Source organism: Physella acuta, unplaced genomic scaffold, assembly GCF_028476545.2.
Source record: "Physella acuta isolate Inbredline_101_S28 unplaced genomic scaffold, ASM2847654v3 ptg000500l, whole genome shotgun sequence".
Taxonomy (NCBI): Eukaryota; Metazoa; Mollusca; class Gastropoda; family Physidae; genus Physella; species Physella acuta.
The window spans coordinates 146,536-170,920 of NW_026732019.1; the positions used below are offsets into that span (position 1 = coordinate 146,536).

Below are 24,385 nucleotides of genomic sequence, written 5' to 3' on the forward strand. Positions count from 1 at the left end.
GTGATATAAACAACAACACAAATCACGTGATATCAACATGACACAGTGAGCTGTTTTTTCAGGGGAGATCACTGTAATTTTATGTAGGATAACTTTGCTAATGTTAGTAGAGCTAGTTGGCTCACTGGACCTTATCTAATAGTAATAGAGGAGTATTAGCGCTACCCGTGTCCGATAATAGACTCTTCTGAAAATAGGTGTGTTAGGTTGCTATAGCGGTTTTGTAATATCAGGTTTAGTGTTTAGGTCAGAACTAGGGTTAGAGCTATAGTAGGATTTGTGTTAGTGTTTGGGTTATGGGTAGGGTGGGTGTTGACGTAAAAAAGCGATTTTAGTATTAAGTTGGTAAACAGTAGCCTAACATCCCCTTTTTTTAGAAGATTCCATTATCATGGACTATATCTCGTAATATTAACATGTGAACTTCATTTCTAACTGGTGTTATTTATTACAATTGTTAAATACGTAAATGGGAGGTGGGGGGGGGGGGGCTATGTGGTGGGAGAGATCATGCGACTCACCTTGACCTACAAAGATGGCGCCGAGGGCAACATCATAATTTAAAAAAAAAAACTCATTGGAAACCACCCTACTAGTCTCCGCCCCTGTCTATAAATAGCCCCGCGTGAAAACGAAAGTTGTGGTCTCCGTGTCACATGTTGCGCTGTGTGGTGGCCTATCGTCTGCTACACTACACGACCTAGAGGGGTTGTAGACTGTAGTAGTGCACACGTTGATGTGTGAGCACGGATTACTGTGTCTGTTGATGTTTATGAGTTAAATCAGTCCCAAGGATTAACTAGCGGGAGGTAAGAGATGATTTGATTTGTAGGGGGAAAAAATGTTTGAGGATGTTTTGTTTCGTTGTTTTACACTAGTAAGACAAGGCGGTTTTTTTATTTTTTTTATTTTTAATGTTGTGATGTGTTTGTTGATGTTTTGAAAAGTCTGCTGTCAGGAATTGTGCTGGCACGTCGTTACAATACATTTGTTTGTGGTTTCTAATAGTTTCTTTCCGACGTTTTTCTTCTGGTGTGGGGTCCGATTGGAGGGGTGGACTTGCACCACTCCCTTGGGTGTGATGGAGGTTGAAGTATATATTTTCTGTATGCCAATATTTATTTTTAATTTATTGTTTCGTTTGAGGATTGCAGTATCCGAGTGAGTATCGTGCTCAGGGGAGAAATACCGACCCCTTTGAAAATTTGAAAAAAAAAATCAACCAAAGTCTACATATCTATATATATATATATAAAGCAATGTATGTCTGTGTGTCTGTGTGTCTGTCCTTTATGCATTACTACACCTCTCATCACATCGCCGTGAAACTTTGGGAAGTTGTTGAGAATATTCCTGGGGAGGTTTCTGCGGAAAAAAAAATTTCGAATTCGCAGGGGTGGCGCCCCGGCAGGGCGCGATTTGTTTTTCTCTATATACGGTATATAAAAATAATAAAAGTGAATTGCAGTGACACCGTTCACCCGATCGCCATGAAACTTCGGGAAGATGTTGAGAATACTCCTGGGGAGGTTTTTGCGAAAAAAACATTTTCAAATTCGTTGGGGTGGCGCCCCAGCAGGGCGCGATTTGTTTTTCTTTATATACCGTATATAAAAATAAAAGAAAGTCGATTTTGGTTTGGCATCGTTCATGCGATAGCCATGAGACTTATGGGAGTTCATTATACCACTCTAGGGAAGGGTTCTGTAAAAAATAATTTTTAATTTCGCAAGGGCGGCGCCACGGGAGGGTGCGATTTTTCTCACTATACGGTATATAAAAATAAAAGTCATTTTGGTTTTACACCATTTATCTGATCGCCATCAAACTTTGGGGAGTTGATTAGAACAATTCAGGGAAGGGTTCTGTAAAACAAATAATCCTTTTTTAATTTCGCGAGGGCGGCGCCACGGGAGGCTGCAATTTTTCTCTATATACGGTTTATAAAAATAAAAGTCTATTTCGGTTACACACCGTTCATCCGTGTACCATGAAACTTTGGGGAGATGATTAGATCACTCAATGGTAGGGTTCTGCAAAAAAATATTTTTTAATATTGCAAGGGCGGCGCCCCCGGGGGGGTGGAGCGATTTTTTTCTCTATACACGGTATATAAAAAATAAAACTCGGATGCGGTTCATCCGAGTGCCATGAAACTTCAGGGAGTAGATGAGAATACTATCGAGAATATTTCTGCGAAAAAGAAAACTAAAGTTTCTTATGGACGGCGCCATATAGGGTACAACTTTCGTCAATACACGGTTTGGCGCCCAGAGTTTTAGAGCGACGATGTTGGCACTTGGCATCCGTTAATCGAGAGTCCTGCATAGCGAGTAAGGGGTACTACTATATTCAGCAGTAAAACTACAACAGGCTTCTAAAAATAACTTTGTAACGCGAGAAAATCCTTCTGTACAGTTTCGTCAACTTGCGAAAGATGAAAAAATAACTTTTTGAATATGAGGAGCCTACTGTAGAGTTTCGTCACTTTGCGAATGATGCAATAAGCATCTCTTATTAGACGATCCAGTCAGAAATTGAGATCGAGCATCTAATAATAGACCATTAGTAACGCTAGCATATTGCATCATTCACACTGATGTTTAAAACACGTCAAATAATTTTTTTACGTGTTAAAAGAAAATCCTGTTTATTTGTTTCACTTTAGCGAATGACGAAATCTGCATCATTATTAACAGGAGGCTATTTGGCACGATGGCGCCTGTTAGTTTTAAGGAGCCAGGGGTCTTACACCGCGCCTTTGCGGTAGTGTAATCAGGGGGTGGGGGCCCTGAGAGCGCCCCTCTATGTCTCTGACACATGGGCGGTCACCGAAGTGTGTTCTACCATATTATTTCGGTGAGTGATTAATGTACACTCAATGTTTTCATGCGGTAGTGTAGGTAAACCCGTGTCCCGATATTTATGATCCAAGCGGAGGCATTGTTTACATTTAAATAACTCATTTTTAGAAAAGACGTCACGCGTTTAAGAACATATGATTGGTAATGCATTGGTGATATCTTTCGAATATATTTCGTCAGACTTTCTTCTATCCCCGCGGCAACGCGCGGGGGTCGGGTACGCTAGTTCATATATAAAGAAGCGCTTACAAAATGTTGATTTTGCTACATTACATTCACTTTTCTTCCCCCTACGTAGTACTTTATTACATGTCAGAACACAAATGTCTCCTACCTAGACAATACAAGCATGCAATCGCCCCCCTCCTCCCACACACACACACACACCTTTACCAGCATCCCTCCCGCACCATCAAACGAAAGATGTTATACTAAAGAAACTCTTTCCATGTCGTGGCTTTGACTTTCGTTTTTTTTTTCGTTTCATCAATGTGACATCAAATCCAATCAGAGCACTTGGGGCGAGGGGTGGGGGGAGGGGGTCTCTAACATTTTTAACCAAAATGTAACTAAAGTCAGTAAATTAAGAAAATCTGACACAATAACACAGAATACATCATGTTTTATTTACTGGAGCTTAATTAGATCCAGAGCTAAGATATTATCCCGTGTCTCAGATTGTCTTCCGGGTCTCAGATATTACCGAGGTCCCAGATAGTCCTCTGGGCCTAAGATAGTCGCCGGGTCTCAGATATTCCCGGGGTCCCAGATAGGCCTAAGATAGTCCCCCGGGTATCTGATATTCTTACGGGTCTCATTCTCCCGGGTCTCATATATTCTCCCTTTCTCAGACTCCCATATCTTAGATAGTCTCAAAAATTATCCACGAACATCCCAACATCAAAAACCCTTTGGTCAAATTTTGCTGTGTATCCCCCATAATGTTGACTTTTTTCAAAGAAAAGTCGTGTGACGGATAGTGGGACGCTTTACTAGTCAACTTTTGAGATTGATATTTTTAATTTTTAACCGGATTAGTTCACCAGGATTAAACTCTCATTTTTAGTTCTCACCTACAATTATTTCTTTAACTAGACGGAACAAGCTGCTCCGCCAGTTTGTCACATTTTTTTTTCTCAGAAAAAGTTTAAATACCATGATAGTTACAGCATGTGACAGTATGTTAAAAGATATGGTCAGGTGTTGTTTTTTTTTGTGTGCCCCCTGAAACATGGAAAAGTTGGAGGGGGGTGAAGGCGGTGTGACGGTGGTGACTTTGTGTTGCATGGAAGGTAAGGAGGGGGGGGGGCAGGAGTGACTGGTGTCACTATGTGTCTCATGTAAGGTTCGGGGGCGGGGTGGGGGGTGGGGACAGGTGTGACGTTTGTGATTTTGTGTAACATGGAAAGTGGGGGGGGGGGGATGGAGTCAGGTGTGACTGTTGTGACTATGTACAACATGGAGAGAGGGGAGCAGGTTTGATTGTTGCGACTGTGTTATGCTGGGCAGGTAACAGGTAGTATACTAACGTAAGTTAACCCTCCATCTTGCAAATATTACTCACACTCCTGCATGAACAGGTAGGCGTTGACAGGTGAGCGATTCACCTTCATCAATAGAAATATCTTCAACGTGGTACAGGGCAGATAAATCAATGTGGGGTGGGGTGGGAATGGCCTTAATGTCACGAGCTTTTTGGGGTTGATGGGAAAAAAAACGCAACGGGAAAATGCACAACAAAATCGTGCACATTTTACGAACGCAGAAAAAAAGCGCATACAAAAAAGTACTAGAAAAAATATTGGAAATAGCAATATTTTATCACACAGAAAACATGAGCAAGGCGTCTGCTTCTTATTTACTACTAGCCATTATGCGAGTTTAAAGATAGTAAAATGTTTGAGGTTTGAATAGTTTTGAAAGGGGGATAATCCGTCTTGCATCAGTAAGCTGTTGCAGTCAAACACTATAATGACAATAACCATCGAATTAATTCAGTTTTTATTATAGCCTTGACCTAGATTTCCGTCACAAGGTAGGTAATCTGACGTTTAGAAAAGAATGTCCGTATAACCTTGTATAACGTTTGAAGAATTTTATTGTATGTTCTATTTTGAAACGACTCGGTATAATAGTTACGTATATTTTATCAAAGCAATTTAGTCTTTTTTGTACTTACTTATTCAGTCCTATGTCTTAAGTACTATAACTAAAAACGGAAATGTAAATAAACTCAACTAATGTTAGAATAGATTAGCCTGTCGCCCCCACCTGCAACATAGGCCGCTGACAAGAGCTTTCTGGGCATTTTTCCTGGGCTAGTCTCTCCAACTGTCCCCAGGTGTATCCAATCTTCTTGGTGTCTTCTTCCATGTCACGTCTCCGGGTATTACTTGGAAGTGAATTCGACTTATCAAACGTAAATTCTTGAAGGCACCAACAAATCGAATGCTCGAAACCTATATCGTACATTGCCTTTAATAGATGGCGATAAATCAAAGGTTAACTCTAAAAACTATTAACTGTAGTGCAAATAAAATGCTGCACTTGGTGACTCTGTATAATGTACATGGAGAGACAGTATATATATATATATATATATATATATATATATATATATATATATATATATATATATATATATATATATGCATGGAGACGTTATGTTGTTGTTTTTATTTTCATTAACAATACTCTTTAAAACATCTCTAACCATTCTTTCAAATTGTATCCTTCCACTTTGAAAAATCCCAGTATATAGTCCGTTCAATTTTAAAAGATCGCTATTAGATTTTAATTTCAGTTTAAAACCCAGCTGTCGATTCTTGTAGGTCGATTTACTAAGTAGGTCTACTATTAATTATCTCAGTGACTGTTGTTAAGCAAGACACCACAGCTGCCAACTATAGGCCTGTTTGTGCAACAAGGGCATATAATTGGTTCTATGTAAGACCTTTCCCACTCGCCACCCCTCTCCCAGCACCCACACACCCACCACCCCCCCCCTACACACACTAGTTATGTACATTAGCCAATTGTCTCTGTCCATTCATATGTTTTCCTTGACTGAAATTTAACAGTCTTATCTGCCCCTGAGGGGTGAAATATTGTTAAATATGTTTCCCAAATAAAGTTGACTTCTTGCTATGATACCATCTTTCCCAATAACATCAGCTGCCGATACCATCAACACCGATACTATCACCCCCCCTCCCCGATTACATCATCTCCCAATACCATCTTTCCCAAAACCATCACCTTCCGATAATATATTTCCCGATATCATCACCCCCGATACTACCACCTTCCGATACCATAACCTCTCAATACCTTCACGTCTCGGTACTATCACCTCCCTATACTAACACCTCCCGATACCAAAATCTCCCGATACCATCACCTCCGATATCATCACTTTCTGATACCATCACCTCGATACTATCACTACCCGATACCATCTCTCCCGATACTTTCACATCCCCATTCCACCAATATCTGATAAAATCAAGCCCGATACCATCACCCCGATTCCATCATTACCCGATGCCATCACCACCCGATACATTCACCACCCGATACCATCAACACCCGATACCATCACCACCCGATACCATCACCACCCGATACCATCACTAACCGTTACCATCTCTCCCGATGCCATCACCACCCGATACATTCACCACCCGATACCATCAACACCCGATACCATCAACAACCGATACCATCAACACCCGATACCATCACCACCCGATACCATCACCACCCGATACCATCAACAACCGATACCATCAACACCCGATACCATCTCCACCCGATACCATCTTTTACGATACCATAACCTCCTGATACCATCACCTCCCGATACCATCTCCTCCCGATACCATCACCTCCCGATACCATCACCTTTTGATACCATCGGTCGTTACACCATCACCCATTGAAGTCTACCAATCAACCGATCCTCCCCCCCCCCTCTAGCCTACAACATCCCGTGCATGAAACTCTCCCAGTTCCTAAAGATGTCGACCTGCGCTATCGTCTGCCACATCACCAGTCACCCTACCATCTCAGGTTCTTTAGATGGCGTGGGTTTGAATCTCGTTTGGCTCATAACTTTGCTAATGTAATTTCTATGTACCGGAATGAGACCCAATTAGCAACAAACTCCCCCAAAGCTGTTTATCGTTATTCTCATTTGTAAATTAAGGGGTAAAAATCAGGTGAAAGAAGGGTGTCTTGCAAACACCTTGAGCATATCTAGGTCAGACACCTGAGTCAGATGATGGAAAGGTGAGACACCTGTCACCTCTTGTATCTCTGCAGGTAAAACTTGTTTGGATTTATAAGTTATTTCTCATTTCTGTTATTAAATTTTTTACCCTACCCTCTCCCACACACAAAGTCTTTGTGCTGCCTTGGAGTTTTCTTCCACCCCAATCCCCACCCCCTTCCTCCCGTTCTCCGTAAGTAGGCTCTATATGTATTTTTTTTCTTTTTTTCTTCTTTTCTTTTTTCTTTTTTTATTCTTTTTTTTTTTTTGAAAAAAATAAGGAAAAGAAAAAAAAGAAAGAAAAAAAAAGAATAAAAAAAATAAAAAATAAACCGGGAGTGATCTCCCCTAAACTTTCTCGAATATTCTTATATAACTCGGAATATAGACATGATTTTAAATTACTTTTAAAAATAGAATAGAATCTCGAAGAAAAAAAGAATTGTGCACCAAGCGAACGCTAAAACAAAATGTGCATAATAGTGCGCAATATTATTAGTACTTTGTAAATTTACATGCGTTTTTTGAGAAATCGAAAATAGCGTAAATTAGTACTTCCGGTCAACGGAAATTACTCAAAATTTGACAGAAGGCAGAGAATTAGATCTTTTACTTACATGTGAAATTTCATTTATCTATCGGAAATAGTACTCAAGTTATAGGCTTTTGTAAAATTCAAAGTAGAAAAAGTACCACTTCCGGTTATCGCTCAAAAGTTGATCAGGATCTACGATTTTGATAAAATACTTATATATGAAATTTCATCAACCTAGCTGTAACGGTACTCAAGTTATCGTGTTTACACACAGACAGACAGACACACAGACATACGGACAAGATTGCAAAATTATGTTTTTCCGTATCAGTGAGGTGTAAAACGTCGAGATTTGTAAAAATCTCGATTTTTTTTGCACGATTACAAGACTTTCTCTATACGAGAAAGTAATAAGGAAAAAAATGCTCTATATCAGGGGTCGGCAACCTTTTGTGACTGAAGAGCCAAAAGTTACAATTTACACAAATTCCAAGTTTTTAAAGAGCCGCCAACATTTTTATTTCAATATTAGGCATATATATATATATATATATATATATATATATATATATATATATATATATAAATATATATATATATATATATATATATATATATAGACCTATATATATATAAAGCCATGTATGTGTGTTTGTATGTCAGTTTTTCTTTTACGCATTACTACATCATTCATCCGATCGCCATGAAACTTTGGGAAGTTGTTAAAAATTTTCCTGGAGAGGTTTCTGCGAAAAAAAATTTCAAATTGGCAGGCGTGGCGCCCAGGCATGGCGCGGCTTGTTTTTCCTCTATATACGGCATATAAAAAATAGGAGTCGATTTTGGATTGACACTCTTCATCCGATCGTCATGGAACTTAAAGGAGTTATTAAAACACTCCAGGGGAGGTTTGTGCAAAAAATATCATCTTTTTAAATTTCGCAAGCGAGGTGCCCCGGGAAATTTCGATTTTTCTCTATATACTGTAAAAAAATGTCGGATACAATTAGAAAAAGTTTATCCGAGTGCCATGAAACTTTGGGGAGTAAATGAAAATACTCCTGAAAAAAATTATGCGAAAAAAATTTCTAATGGGCGGCGCCCGGGTGGTGCATTTTTTGTCTAGAGTTCCAGAGCGGCTATGTTAGTACTTGGCATCCGTAAATCGGGCGTCCTGCAGAGCGGGTAAGGGGTACTACTATATTCAGCGGCAAAACTGCAACAAGCGCAACCACCGGCACCTTGTCCATTGCGCGACCCGAAGCGTCCCGTGCTCACCTGCGAGCACTATGGCGCCTACGTTTGTTTTTATAAAAAAAACGCCATACACTATAGACACGATGGGCAACAATACGTTCATTTTAAACAGCGCGATAGGCTATGGATACAATGAGTTGCTATAGTCGCTAACTAAATCAGGCGCATCATGTGTCTCTGCAGGATGCCCAGGGCTATCTCGCGAGCACTAAGCGCCTATCCTTAGATTTAAGAAGCACCCTACAATACGACAATCGATGATTAATCCGAGCTAGGGATTAACAAGGAAAAAAAGAAAACAAGTAGGTACATTGAAATAGGGATTATCTAAATATTCTAATAGAATATAGTGTTTATTGTTTACATTTATTATTATATCGTTAATTACATATCGTTGCAGATTAATACTACTTTGAGTTTTAAAAATAAATTAAATTAATTTTTAATATTTGTGCTGGAGCTGAAGAGCCGCAACTTGACATCAAAAGAGCCGCATGCGGCTCGCGAGCCGCAGGTTGCCGACCCCTGCTCTATATGTATTTGATGAGAAGAAACGTAACATATAGCTTGAACCATCAATCAATAATTTAAGTAGTTTTACATCTTTTAAGTTTACGTGTTTGATAAAATTGTTAGCTTTATATTAAAAGTATAGAGTCACGTGACTTGTCTATATTTCATGAACTATATAAAGTAAATCAACAGTTCTAAAAATATTTTTAGTAAATTGAAAAAAGTAATAACCCTAATTTTAGTTAATTTTATAATAATATTTTTTTGTATTTCTATGACATTTGTGAATAAAGCGACAAGTCGTCTCCCTTGAGTGTGAAACTAGTTACTCATCTTAGTATTGCAAAAAAAATGGTATCTTGATGGGGGGTTTTCATTTTTTTTTTTTTTTTTTTTTTGTTTTTTTTTTTTTTTTTTTTTTTTTTGCTATTGGCCTGGGTAACTGGATGTTATTTTACATTCCTGCTGTCAATAATGATTTTTTTTTAAATTTTATTTTTATTTACATAGAAGTTATGCTACCGCTGCTTTCAGTACCTACATCAGTTTGTTTGACGTAGTGTCTAATTTATTAACAAACGAAAATGTATAACATTTGTAACACGTTTTTTTTTATTCAAATGCCTTAAAATGGAAAGTTAGTTTGGTGTCCGTAGCTACAATGTGTGTATACATTATAAGTAAGTAAAGTAAACTTCCCTTTTTGAACCGGACGGTCCATGAGGCAAGTGAAGTAGAGTTTACTTGTTTTGCGACATCGGCATATAAAGGGATAGTGTGGTCAGCACTATGCCTATCCGCCTTTCTTTTCCATAACGTTATCCGCCCCCCCCCCCCCTCCATGCAAGTATACCGCATCCTTCTCCCGAACGAAATGGGAAATATATATTTAAGTTTAAAGTGCCCTCCCCCCCCCCCCCCCCCAAGAAGAAAAATGTCTGAAAGAAACAGTGTCGGACATCAAATCCTTTACCTTTACTAGCCCACTACCGTTACTAGCTCAGTACCTTACTAGCCCACTACCTTTACTAGCCCACTACCTTTACCTTTATTAAACCCACTACCGTAACTAGCCCACTACCTTTACCTTTAATAAACCCACTATCATAACTAGCCCACTACCTTTACTAGTCCACTACCTTTACCTTTATTAAACCCACTACCGTAAATAGCCCACTACTTTATTAAACCCACTACCATAACTATCCCACTACCTTACTAAAGCCACTACCGTAACTAGCCCACTACCTTACTAAACCCACTAACTAGCTCACTACCTTACTATACCCACTACCATAACTAGCCCACTACCTTGCTAATACCACTACCGTAACTAGCCCACTACCTTACTAAACCTACTACCATAACTAGCCCACTACCTTACTAAACCCACTACCGTAACTAGCCCACTACCTTACTAAACCCACTACCGTAACTAGCCCACTACCTTACTAAACCCACTACCGTAACTAGCCCACTACCTTACTAAACCCACTAACTAGCCCACTACCTTACTAAACCCACTAACTAGCCCACTACCTTACTAAACCCACTAACTAGCCCACTACCTTACTAAACCCACTAACTAGCCCACTACCTTACTAAACCCACTAACTAGCCCACTACCTTACTAAACCCACTAACTAGCCCACTACCTTACTAAACCCACTAACTAGCCCACTACCTTACTAAACCCACTACCGTAACTAGCCCACTACCTTACTAAACCCACTACCGTAACTAGCCCACTACCTTACTAAACCCACTAACTAGCCCACTACCTTACTAAACCCACTAACTAGCCCACTACCTTACTAAACCCACTACCGTAACTAGCCCACTACCTTACTAAACCCACTACTGTGCGGGAGCCCACCACCAATGAACCGGGTGTCGGAAACCGGAAATTGCCGTGAACATTTTTTGAAACAAGTAATGCAATAGGCAACCAGAAATACAACACTTCCGCTAGAATTTGGTGGCGTAAGGATATCGTTAGTGTGATGGGGGAGAGGGGGTATCGGCTTAACACAAGATGGTTTTAAAATGAATGTAGCCGTGGATATATTGCTCAACCGGAGTAGCAGTATTACAGTGTTGTTAACTATCAGTTTTCATGACCAAATGACAGCTAGGAGGATTAATGTAGGGTTTTTGTTTCCGTGGGTTTAATTCCAACAATCATATAGTTGTTTTTGTAAACCACTATAATCAGCAGAGGTGCGGAATGTTTTGGTAGACGACTAGGGAACTAGGGAACTAGGGGACTGCTCACTACAGAGCGAGGTAACTTGTTACTAGACGGCTTGGGAACTTCTTGCTATACGGCTAAGGAACTTCTCAGTATACGGCTAGGGAACTTACTACATGGCTAGGGAACTTGCTACACGGCCAGGGCTAGGGAACTTACTACACGGCTAGGGAACTGCTCACTACACGGCTAGGGAACTGCTCACTACACGGCTAGGGAACTAGGGAACCTACTACACGGCTAGGGAACTTCTTGCTACACGGCTAAGGAACTTCTTAGTACATGGCTCGTGAACTTACTAAACGGCTAGGGCTAGGGAACTAGGGAACTTACTACACGGCTAGGGCTAGGGAACTAGGGAACTTACTACACGGCTAGGGAACTAGGGAACTTATTACACGGCTAGGGAGCTTCTTTCTACACAGCTAGGGAACATCTTACTACACGGCTAGGGAACTTCTTAGTACACAGCTAGGGAACATCTTACAACACGGCTTTGGAACGTCTCACTAAAGAACTCTTCTTAGCGACTGAGTATCCACTAAATTCCGCTTGACCCAATAGACCTTGTATGAAGGTCTTTCACTCACGACTTTTAAAACACATCTTCCTCTAATAGGTCACACAGGTCAGCACACCACAGCACGTAGATGGCGCTCACACACTAGGTCATGTCAACATAATCTCGACGCCATCTGTTGCCCTAAGTCTTAAGTCAATCACATTCACACACTGTCGCAGTGGATCTCAAGCTTTTTGAAAGCTTTAACTCGTTTTTAACACGATTTCACATTCACACACTGCCGCAGTGGATCTCAAGCTTTTTGAAAGCTTTAACTCGTTTTTAACACGATTTCACATTCACACACTGTCGCAGTGGATCTCAAGCTTTTTGAAAGCTTCAACTCATTTTTAACACGATTGATACTTGTGTTGAGATAAGTATTATGATTAGTTCCGAAAATTACCGGCGTCTATAAACTTGAATAGATGGCTTATCTGTACTTTTAAAATTATGATGTGATATGTGGTAAATGTTAATAAAGCAAAATCCCTTTGATGTATTTGATATCTGTGTAGACCTCTATACGTTTAAAAAAATCCTTTTGAAATTTTAACTTTTTAATTACGACTGCATGAGCCTTGATATAGACGTTTAGCATCAGAGACAAAGTTGAACTGTGTAGCAGAAAAAAACCATTGTACTATATAAATCTTATGAAACCCGGTCCTTGTTTTATTACTTTCTTGCCGTTTTAAATTCTTCCTTCCCCCCCCCCCACCCCACCCCTGTTTTTTTAATAAGCTTTGTTGGTCCTTTTTATTACATCAGGTACTGCATAGTGTTGCATTGTGGCGTGACGGTATTTCTCACTGCACTTGTCGCACTTTGTTACACATGGGTGACCTCCCCTAGCGTCACAAAATTTGAGACACCCTCCACCTCCCACCCCCCCCCCCCCCACCCCCCATAAACACACACAGAGAGACAAAATATGATAAAATGAAAAGTAATTAAAGTGTTCCCTTTTCGAACTTGATCTGTTTCTATGGCCTCGGTATATGAAAGGATTGTGTGGTCGGCACTTTACTTTACTCTACGTTCGCTAACGTGAGCTAGGTACCCATCAGAGCTGGGTGGACTCAAGATCGTCCAGCTGAATTTAACCGGGATTCTAACTCGAGACTTTCGGGTTACCAGTCTAGCGCTCTACCGTTCGGCCACGCGTCAGATTATACACATAAGGATAAATAATCTTTTCATCGTTTTACTTATGTTCTACATTTGAACATATCACTCACGCAAACATTCCTCACTATAGACACGTCAAACAATGCTTTGAGAACCCCTGGTCTACTTCAAATATCCAGCATTGATTTTTTCATAAAATGATCATTAAATCATCCCCTGCTTGATTGTTAAAATCACTTCGTGTTTCATTGTTTAAATTATCCCCTGCATGATTGTTTAAATCATTACCCTTTGATTGTTTAAATCATCCCCTGCTTTATTGTTTAAATAATACTATGTTTGATTGTTTTTAAATCATTCCCCTGCTCTCTAGTATTTCAGCTTTTTCTCTTTCTTGAAAATACAAACACTACACAATATCCAACCTCTGACATTTAGTAATAAGGTCAAGGTTGTTTGTCGAATTAAAAAAACCCAACTCCAACACTGTGCAAACGAAATACTCACAGATGGTAAATATTTACGTAATGCGCGATCAGAGGTTTTAGTTTGCTTATTAAGATCTGCCGATGTTAGAAGTTGATGTTAATTATTTGCTTGCCTTCCAAAAGATAACGGTTTTCATTTAGAAAATAAAAGAGCTCGCACTCTGTTGAAGGAATGTGTTGTGTCCTTGTTGTGTGTTTATTTTATTTATAGAAGATCGTGGGATAAATCTCTGAGTGACAGATATCGGTGAGCTGACATTTATATGTCTATAGCCGAGTTATTTTTAATCTTCGTCCTCAGAACGTATTTTTTAAAACCTTATCTCCCTTGGCATGCAAAAATTATATTGCTGTTTTCATGATTGTTTCCCTTTATTTTCTGTCGTGAGAAAATGTTAGGTAAGGTTTTTTTCCCATTGAAATTATATCCTTGTAGATTAATGCAGGCTGTTATAGCTTAGATTACGTCCAATAATGTTGTTTTAAGATGTGTTTTAATAACAAGAGACTTTAATTGGTTTATGGCAAGCTCACCATAAAGAGGCTGGGTTTAAGTTGTTTGGTTAATAAACGAGGCCAACTCACATTGATAACGATAACATGCATGGACTAAGTGTTATAGGTAGGTTAAAATGAGATGCATGATAGCCAACTTTCCCCCTTCCTCCCCTCTCCTCACTCCCACCCCACGCACACACCTTTGAATTATTAAAATTTTAGAATATAATGAGAAGAAAATATCTCTTACCTTAAGCAAGGCCTTAAAATAATATGGGATATTTAATTTGTTTTAATTACCGTAACAAATTAGCTAATTCACAACTCTGACTCCCTCACTGGTAAAAGTATATATTTTCTATATAAATTCCATTTCGTTAGGGGAGGGGGCGACTTTCTTCGCCGCCCCCCCCCCTTCTTGGAAGAAACTCTGGGGACGAGCGCATGGGGGGGGGAGGGAGGTCAATGAAATATTACCCTCAGAAGGCGGGTGTGAGCTCTCCCTAAATGAATGTCAACTTTAGTGGTGGCTAAACTAATCTCCGCCTCACACACCCCGGAAGTTGTAATAGAAACCACGTGGTTTGATGCAAGTTACGAATCCGTGCTGTAGCCTATATCAAACTACATTAGATTTGTTTACGTTAGGTTTCTTACAAAGGTGGGGGAGGGGTGTCACGAGCAAGCCTTCCCCTTCCCCACCCGTATCATGGGATTACTTTTTAAATGCTAGACCTTGACCTTTATGTACAAAAAAAAACTACCTGATTCAGCAATATACGGGTATTTATATTCATTTTGTTCCATCCCTAATTCTATGTTAAAAACACACACAAATACACACACGTTCTCACAAAGAAACACACACTCACACAAACGCTCACACACTCACAGAAATACGGAAAAAGAGAGAGAGAGAGAGAGAGAGAGAGAGAGAGAGAGAGAGAGAGAGAGAGAGAGAGAGAGAGATACACACACTCAAACAAATACACGCAAACTCACACTCTCTCAAAAACGCACACATAAACACGCACACACATAGAGAAACAACAAACTCACACACACAAAAAATACACTGACACAAATACAGAGAGAGAGAGAGAGAAATATACACACACAAATACACGCACACTTACACAAACAAACATACAGAAACATACACATACAGCAACACACATAGGCCTACTCATTCACAAATACACACTTAAACATATACGGAAAGAGAGAGAAATACACAAACACTGACACACAAACACACATGCACATAACTACACGCGCTTGTTCGCACACGCTAAGAAAAAAAAATCTACACATAACTGTTAATGACCTTTCAAAAAGTGGTTCACTCCAATGGTAAATGGAATGTCTGTCTGAAGTCTATCTTAGATCTAGTTCGTCTCTTATCTTGAGATGTTCTTGAAGAAAACTCGGCCCTTTCTGTACTGAACTAGCACTGGCGCCGATAGGAACCGATTTTTTTTTTGTCTGCTTTGTTTTATCTCGACGTAGGATTTGTAAAAGTACTTTTTAAAATACCAAGTTAAAAGTTTTACTTCTTATCAAAATGTGTGTTACTTAATGCACTGCCACTAGTTAAAACAGGCCGGAGATTTTGTTTTTTATTCTCTTTTTTGTGTTTTAATAAGTTTGTTAACTTAAAATGTATTTCTTGTGTGTGTAAATTTAACCTTACCAGCAGAGTTTCTTCAAGCCATTTCTTCTGCAAGTCTACCGTTCCCAACCCCCACCAACTCCAGTGTTTCTTCCTGGCATCTCTTCGGACCTTTCCCCCATCCCGGAAAATTATCCGCCCCCTCCCTCCTCCCCCCCCCCCCCCGAAAATTTCAAGTGCCCCCTCCCGGAGAAAAAAGTCTGAAAGAAAGAAACAGAAACACTGACACCCCCCCTCCCACTCCTGGAACACTTTTTTATTTTACAAAAATAGTAATGTTTATAAATTTCTTTTTGTAAACTTTTTGTAATCTGTAATGGAAATTGATTAATATGCTCTAAGTTGGCCGAGTTCAGTCAATATTTTAGAAAGAAATCGATTATTTAAAAAAAAAAACAATTAACCTGCAGCTGGGGTGTGAAATCATTTTAGGTGAAGGGTCTGTTGTTTTGTTACGATGAGGAGGGGTGGGGGGGGGGGGGTAAAATCGTCAAAGAAATACACATGATGTTGTTTATGGATGACTCCTATGGGTACTCCTATTTAGTTTCTGGGTCATTCGTAGGATATTAATATTTATCTGTCAAAAAATGCCTCCTTGCACCCACCCCCCCCCCCCAACACAACTACGAATAGAGTGCTATCTCAGCCCTGCTATTGCGCTTCAACAATTACCAACCGGACATCTGTCGGTATCTGCCTCGCCTTAAATCTCCCAGCGGCCATCTTTGTTTACAAGACTGACAACCAATATTTGCTTTCTTCAGGTTTGACCAGCGACTGAAAAAAATTTTTTTACAGTGACAAAAAAAAATCAAACAAGATGGCGTCCGTGTGGCTGACCAAGCTGAAGCTGCCGTTGTATCTCATCGTCCTCGAGCTCGTCTTCATCATCCTCTTCTCTGTGTTTGTCGAGTACGACGACAGCGCCAGCCCGGAGCTGATTGTAAAGGGAGACAACAGCAGCACTCATGTCCACGCCAAGGAGAAAAATATGGTGCACGACTATTACCCGAGTGAGTTTATGTTTAATGTTTATTTAGCCTCCAATTATCACTTTCCACACCCTGATATTATTTATTTCAATATGTTTTTAAGTATTCCCATGATATTTATCTCGTTGTAATGTTCCTTCTTGTTCCCTAGTGTCATTATGTTTATTTCCTTGATGTCCCTAGTGTTCAATGATGCATATTTCCTTGTATATCCACTGTTCAATGATGTTTTTTTTTTTTGCTTTTGACCCCAGTGTTCTAATTGTGTCCACAGTGTTCCGCAATTGATTATTATTCGTGTTCCCTCGAGTTCCATGATGTTTATATCCTTGTGTTCCATGATGTTAAAATCCTTTCCTCCCCTGTGTTCATGTCCCATGTGATTTTTTTCTTGTGTCCCTTTGACCCATGATGTTAACATCTTTGTGTCCCTAGTGTTCCTTGATGATTTTTTTCTTGTCTTCCTTTGTCCCATGATGTTGACATCTTTGTGTCCCAAATGTTCCTTGATGATTTTTTTTACTTGTGTCTCTTTTTTGTCCCATGATGTTTATTTCCCTATGTTCCCCAGTGTTCCAGGATGTGCACGTCATGATGTTTATAGGCTTCGGTTTTCTCATGATGTTCCTCAAGCGCTACGGCTTCAGCAGTGTCGGGCTAAACATGTTGATTGCCGCCCTTTGTATCCAGTGGTCGACGCTGATTGGTGGGCTGATCCACCATCATGGCGCCAAATTTAAAGTCAACATCACCACGTATGTTGGGGTTTTTTTTACGTTTTTTTTAAACCATTAACTTTTAGCTGCTATATTTTTAATTAAACCATAACAAATTTTGTCAACTTATTAGAACAACTTAATAGCTAACCAATGTAGATATTTTATGTCTAGTTTATGTTATTCTATAGGGCTGGTAAGTAGGTCACCAACCAGTTCTACAACTCATGAGCCATAGAACTGGTTGGTAACCTACTTACCAGCCCTATTGCGTAAATAAGCTGTTACTCATCGTGTCTATTTTTTCACAATGTTATTAAACTACTATTTTGAAAAGGGGTTGTCTTAGTTTATCTGTCAAAGAACTATCAGGTAAAATTGTTGTAGATCCATATATCTTTAGAAAACTGATTCGCTGCAAATTGTGGGTTTGTTCGGATATATTCCTTAACAATTCCCCCCTCCCGCCGTCAATCCACTTTAATTTAATGTCATAGATGTGCACATTTTAACACTTAAAGTATTTTAACATCAGACAAATTCTAACAGAGTATGTTAACATAAGACACATTTAATTATGTATGTTAAGATCAAATTATGTTAACACTTTCAGTATATTAGCATCGCGATTTAACACTTCAGTATGTTAACATCAAATTTTAACGCGTTCAGCATGTTAACATCAAATTTTAACACTTTCAGCATGTTAACATCAGTTTTTAACACTTCCAGTATGTTAACATCAGATTTTAACACTTTCAGTATGTTGACATCAAATTTTAACACTTTCAGCATGTTAACATCAAATTTTAACACTTTCAGTATGTTAACACCAAAATTTAACACTTTCAGCATGTTAACACCAAAATTTAACATTTCAGCATGTTAACACCAAAATTTAACATTTCAGCATGTTAACACCAAAATTTAACATTTCAGCATGTTAACACCAAAATTTAACATTTCAGCATGTTAACACCAAAATTTAACATTTCAGCATGTTAACACCAAAATTTAACATTTCAGCATGTTAACATCAGACTTCGCCTCGGCTGCTGTGTTGATTACGTTTGGTGCCCTGCTGGGTAAGACCAGCCCAATGCAAATGATGGTCGTCACGTTGATTGAGATCGTTCTCTTCTCAGCTAATGAGTACATCGGGCTCGTCCTGCTACAGGTAGGGTCGGGTGTGTAATTACTGACAGTTTGACACCAATCACATGAATAATATTAATAACGCAAAAAATCAGGAACCATAACTCGAGAAACAGGAACCATAACTGTAAAATCAGGACCGATAACTCTAGGTTACAGAAACACTTTTTAGACATTGGGAAAAAAAAATGTATTGCTGAAATATGTTCATGATTACAGGTTTGTTATCAAGTTAACATTTTGTTTCCTTTAAAAGTATTTCTTGAGTATTGAAGATTGCATATGGCTTTTTATTTGTAATAAAGTATGTGGTGCAGTAATTTTTTAACAACACAGTTTTAGTTTATAATATGAGTTAACATATCTATCACTAATTTTAATAAAATTTACTGTATGTCAGCCAGCATTGGCGTTTTTTTCTTGTTAAGAGTTGATCTAGATATGTAGGGGATAAAAATTCAAAACAGACTAATGCACTCACACACAATGACATGACGTGTTGTTGTACTTTGTTTTAATTTTCAAACCCGAGGGGAAAAGAAAAAAAGTATAGGGGCGTATGTTTTATAAGAATGATGACAAAATGACAAACGTATTTTCTACAGGTGGTCGACGTGGGAGGATCAATGTTTGTTCATGCATTTGGCGCCTACTTTGGTTTGGCCATCTCCCGAGTTCTACATAACCCAGAGGTGGAGAAGTCAACAAAAGAAGGATCTGTGTATCATTCTGACATGTTTGCAGTCGTAGGTTAGTCCAAGTTTATGTTTTGTTCTAAAAATTATTTTAGATTGCTTACTAACTTACTGTAAGTTTGTCTACGAAAACAAATTCGTACAAATTATTTTTTCTTAACTAACCCAAAAGTAAATAGAACTTACCTATTAGAGGATAAAAATTAAACTGGTGTATATCATCACCTTTACCTCTTGGTGCCCGAGACAAAGTGGGCAGATGAAGTAGAGTTCATCTGTTTCAGTTAATTCAACATACAGGGGGATAGTATGGTTAGCATTATAAGCAAACTGGTACATGAATTAGTGCATCTTGCATATTTTGTTTTTAATTAACCAAATACAATGAGGAGCTTGCCTTTCCTTGAGAAGGTAACATTAAACTGGTATGTATTTCCTGTTTTAGTTTTTAATAAATCATAAGTCAAAAGGAGCTCAGATATCATGGAGAAAACAAAATTAAACTGGTAGACTACATATTTCATGTTTTTTACTAACCCACAGGCACAATCTTCCTTTGGCTGTTTTGGCCCAGTTTTAACAGTGCCCTGGCCATAGACGACGCCCAGCATAGAGCAGTACTCAACACGTACTACGCCTTAGCAGCTTGCTGTGTTGTTACTTTTGCTATCTCAAGTCTGGTCGACAAAGACGGCAGGTTTGACATGGTAAACAATGACTTCATTTTTTATTTTTTTATTTTTTTTTTATTATTTTTTTTTTTAAATTTTAAAAAAAAAAAATTTTTATTTTATTTTTTGGTTTTACATAAAGTTGGGGAGCACGCAAAAATTATTTTCTGCCTATGTGTACTAAAAAATGTAATATGTCCAAACACTGACTCCCCTGATTTAGAATAGCCTGACCCTTACTTCTTTGTATTATGACCAGGTTCACATCCAAAATGCAACACTGGCAGGGGGTGTGGCCGTAGGGACAAGTGCTGACATGATGATCCAACCTTATGGGGCTCTGATCATTGGCTCACTGGCTGCACTGCTCTCCACTATTGGCTACAAGTACATCACTGTAGGTTTTTAAACTTTCATTTAGAAGAATTCCTAACAATGGTTTCCAGTAGTTGTAGAACATTTTTATTATTTTAAGTTATCTGCTACATTTTTCTATTATCTTATATGATGAATGTGAGTGTGAGTGTACATGCTGCCCACATGTATATGTATATATATATATGTGTGTGTGTGTGTGCATATATATGTGTGTGTATATATGTGTGTATATATATGTGTATATATATATGTATATATAATATATATATATATATGTGTGTGTGTATATATATGTGTATATATATATATGTGTATATATATGTGTGTATATATGTGTGTGTATGTATATGTGTGTGTATATATGAGTATATATATATGTGTGTGTATATGTGTATATATATGTGTGTTTATACATGTTTGTGTATATGTGTATATATATATGTGTGTGTGTGTGTATATATATGACTATATATATATATATATATATATATATATATATATATATATATATATGACTATATATATATATATATATATATGACTATATATATATATATATATATATATATATATATATATATATATATATATATGCTCATATTATATATCCTGATGATTTCACAGCCCTTCTTAAAGTCCAAGCTCAAGATCCATGACACATGTGGTGTCCACAATCTGCATGGAATGCCTGCTGTCATGGCTGGAATTATTGGTGCCATAGTCGTTAGTTTTGCTGACAAAGAGACCTATGGCTACACGTAAGCCTATGAATTGATAATAATTTTATTGGGTTTAACAGTTTACATTTTTATCAACTCTCTAATTATAATTATGTCTAAATTGGAATGAGATTAATGAGCCAAAAAGTTTATTGCTAGTTTACTATAATGTTTTAAAAATTATTTTATTAAGAAAGTGAATTTTAAAAATGTATTTAACTCATTTTATATAACATCTTTGTCAATTAATCTTGGCAACTATTTCTCTTAAACTACTTGTTTGTTATGTTACAGGCTGTATAGACAGTTCCCTGCTATGGCACCTAACAGCTCCAGCTCTGAGTGGGCAGAGCTGCAAGGGCATATGGATGCTGAGCCTGGCAAAGGGAGGTCAGCAGGTGATCAAGCAGCTTATCAGATGATTGCCCTTGCAATAACACTATCCTTTGCTCTGGTCGGAGGTCTTTTTGTGGGTGAGTTTGTCATTTGCAATTCTTGATACCATAAAAATAATACACTCTTTCAAATATAATAAACATTTTTAAAAATTCATTTTCATCCCCAAATTAATAATCATTATTCCTTTACATCTATTTATGATGTAATTTAAAGTCATTTTCTTATCACTTTTTAAAGTGCCAAAGAAATTTTTTTGAGATTTATTTATATTATTAGAAACCATGATCTAGTAGAAATTACATTTGCATAATGTGAATTTCTGTGTATTAATTTATTACTGCAACATTTAGTTACATAGCAAATTTAGCAAATAGAAATAGATTTAAACCTGCTCAATTTATAACAAGGACATTATGCAAACATTAAATTATATAAATGAAAGTAAAATGAATAGTGTTAACTTTACTTGGAAGTTATAGTTTTATTCATTATTATATAAAATCTAAAAAGATTTATTTAAAAAGCTTTGGAAAATGTCTTTTTCAATTCATAAACTGGAGATGATTAAATAACTCTTTTGTGTTTTTAAAGCACATTTTGTATGTTTTTTCAACTTCATTTCTGCTTATAGGACTAATTTCTATTTTTTATTACATTTCTTTTAATGATGTGAGTAGAGAGAACTGTTTAAAAACCTTCAATTACATTAAAATGAAAAATAAATATTTATATTTCAAAAACCTGATACATATTTTTAAAAAACAAAATTCACATTTTAAATTTTTTTATTTTGACAGGTCTGCTGCTGAAAACATGTGATTTCCTTGGCCAGCCTTCAGGAGATCGCTATTTTGAAGACAGTCCGTTCTGGCACATCCCTCATGACCATGAAAGCAGTGAGTTGTCTCCAATTGTCTCAAAGGTCATTTATGAACTCGAAAAGAGGCAATCTTCCCCGAAAAAACTTGACGCTAGTGGTGTCCCCTTGTTAGCAGCAGATCTCACGATTGAAGAGACCAGTTTTACTAATGACCATAAGGCTTAACAAAAACTGAAGCTGTGTTTATTTTTTAAAATTAGGAATAAAGATTAAATTGAATAGATTTATCAAAATTTGTTAGCCCTAACTATGAAGAATATTTTTATCTTCATCTTAGTTAGGAAAAAATATTATTTTTAAACCATCACAATGCTGAAAAGCCAGCAAATTAAATATTTTAGCTCAACTCTGGCAATGTGTATTAACAATGCCAGATAAATATATCTACCTAAGTATTTTGTGCCAAAATCTTTTTTCAATTTTCTTTTATGGCATGTTCTCTTTGGTTAAAAAATAATTGGTGATTATTTATGCTCTTGAATCTCTTTATGTTGTCAAATAACCCTGTGAAACCGAACTTATTCTATGTTTATCTTAATCTGGTGTACTACTATATGGCTAGTGAAAACATAATTATACTGTTGTGAGTTATTTTAACTTTCTGTATTTTTTATATTTGTAAAATAGCATATAATCTCATTTGTTTCATTAAAACACACATCTTATTGTGTAAATGGATTTGGTAATTGATTACAAATAAAAGTTGGGAAAGTAGTATGCAAAGATATATAAAAATGTAAGTAATTGATTATTATTTTTAAAAAGTGATTGTTTTTTCTTTAAAATCTTTTTCTCATTTTCATTATTTTTTTAAATTACTGTGAAACTAAGTATTTTAATTAATATTTATGTAATTTCTTACTTGTACTCTGAATATATTTCATTTTTTTGTGTTCTTACTTTCATTAATTCAACAATTTTAAGCATGCCTTTAGGTGTTTTTTTTTTTTTTGTGTTCAATATAATTATTCTATGAATTTTAAAGAATTCTCTGAAACAGTGAACATCTAGACAAACCATTTATATTGTGAAAACCTCATATATTAACCTGCAGATTTAGTTCAATACTCATCCGTTTCAGATAGTTAAGTTCAAATCAAGTCTTACACAAAGGGAAGAAATTTAATATTTCAATACATCATATTGTGTATCATTTTTTATACTTGTTTGTAAACAAAGCCTATGCTGTCACTTAGATTAGTAATGTACCTGACTACCTCAGTCTTGGCAGAGTTTAGTTTTGTTATGTGCTGATGTAATCTAGCCTGAGCAAGGCTTGTATTGTCATTTAAATATTTTTTCTATTAATGTCTTAACAATTTAATTATGAAAGTAAGGAACTTAACACAAAACATCGCAATTGAAAAGCATTAATCCCCTTCTAGGAAATATAACGTTAAAAGACAATATTAAATGTACTGCTTTACTTTCAGGACTTAGATATAAATTACAAGAAGATGCAATGTTTTTTAAAAGATGTTTGTTTAGTTAGTTACTGTAAGAAATATGTGGCTCAATATGTTGTTTGACAAGTGCTGATCTATAGTTACCAACAAAGTTTGTTATGGAAGTTTAAGATCTATACCAGTGTTAACTTTGTTGAACCGAGGTGGTATCTTTATTTTTTATAAATATTTTATTGCAGTGTTCAATTTTTTAGCTATATATGAAATTAATTATGATATGTTTACTAAACAGGTTATGCGAGCATGAAGCAATAAAAAATATCAGTATTA

General features: G+C 37.2%; 1 protein-coding gene across 1 annotated transcript; it reads left to right on the forward strand.

Annotated features, from left to right (window-relative positions):
• The first annotated feature begins 663 nt into the window (after window positions 1-663).
• On the forward strand, window positions 664-24,385 carry LOC131944610 (ammonium transporter Rh type B-like). The gene is made up of 10 exons (XM_059305295.1): window positions 664-809; window positions 16,809-17,057; window positions 17,608-17,791; window positions 18,779-18,929; window positions 19,513-19,657; window positions 20,146-20,309; window positions 20,533-20,670; window positions 21,276-21,409; window positions 21,665-21,843; window positions 22,567-24,385. The coding sequence occupies exons 2-10, from the start codon at window positions 16,865-16,867 to the stop codon at window positions 22,812-22,814; spliced, it is 1,536 nt and encodes a 511-aa protein (XP_059161278.1). The 5' UTR covers window positions 664-809; window positions 16,809-16,864; the 3' UTR covers window positions 22,815-24,385.

Coding starts and splice junctions, on each gene's coding strand:
- LOC131944610 (XM_059305295.1), top strand. CDS start 16,865: ATGGCGTCCGTGTGGCTGACCAAGCTGAAGCTGCCGTTGTATCTCATC. Junction 17,058..17,607: donor GGTGCACGACTATTACCCGA/GTGAGTTTATGT, acceptor TATGTTCCCCAG/TGTTCCAGGATGTGCACGTC. Junction 17,792..18,778: donor TTTAAAGTCAACATCACCAC/GTATGTTGGGGT, acceptor TTAACATTTCAG/CATGTTAACATCAGACTTCG.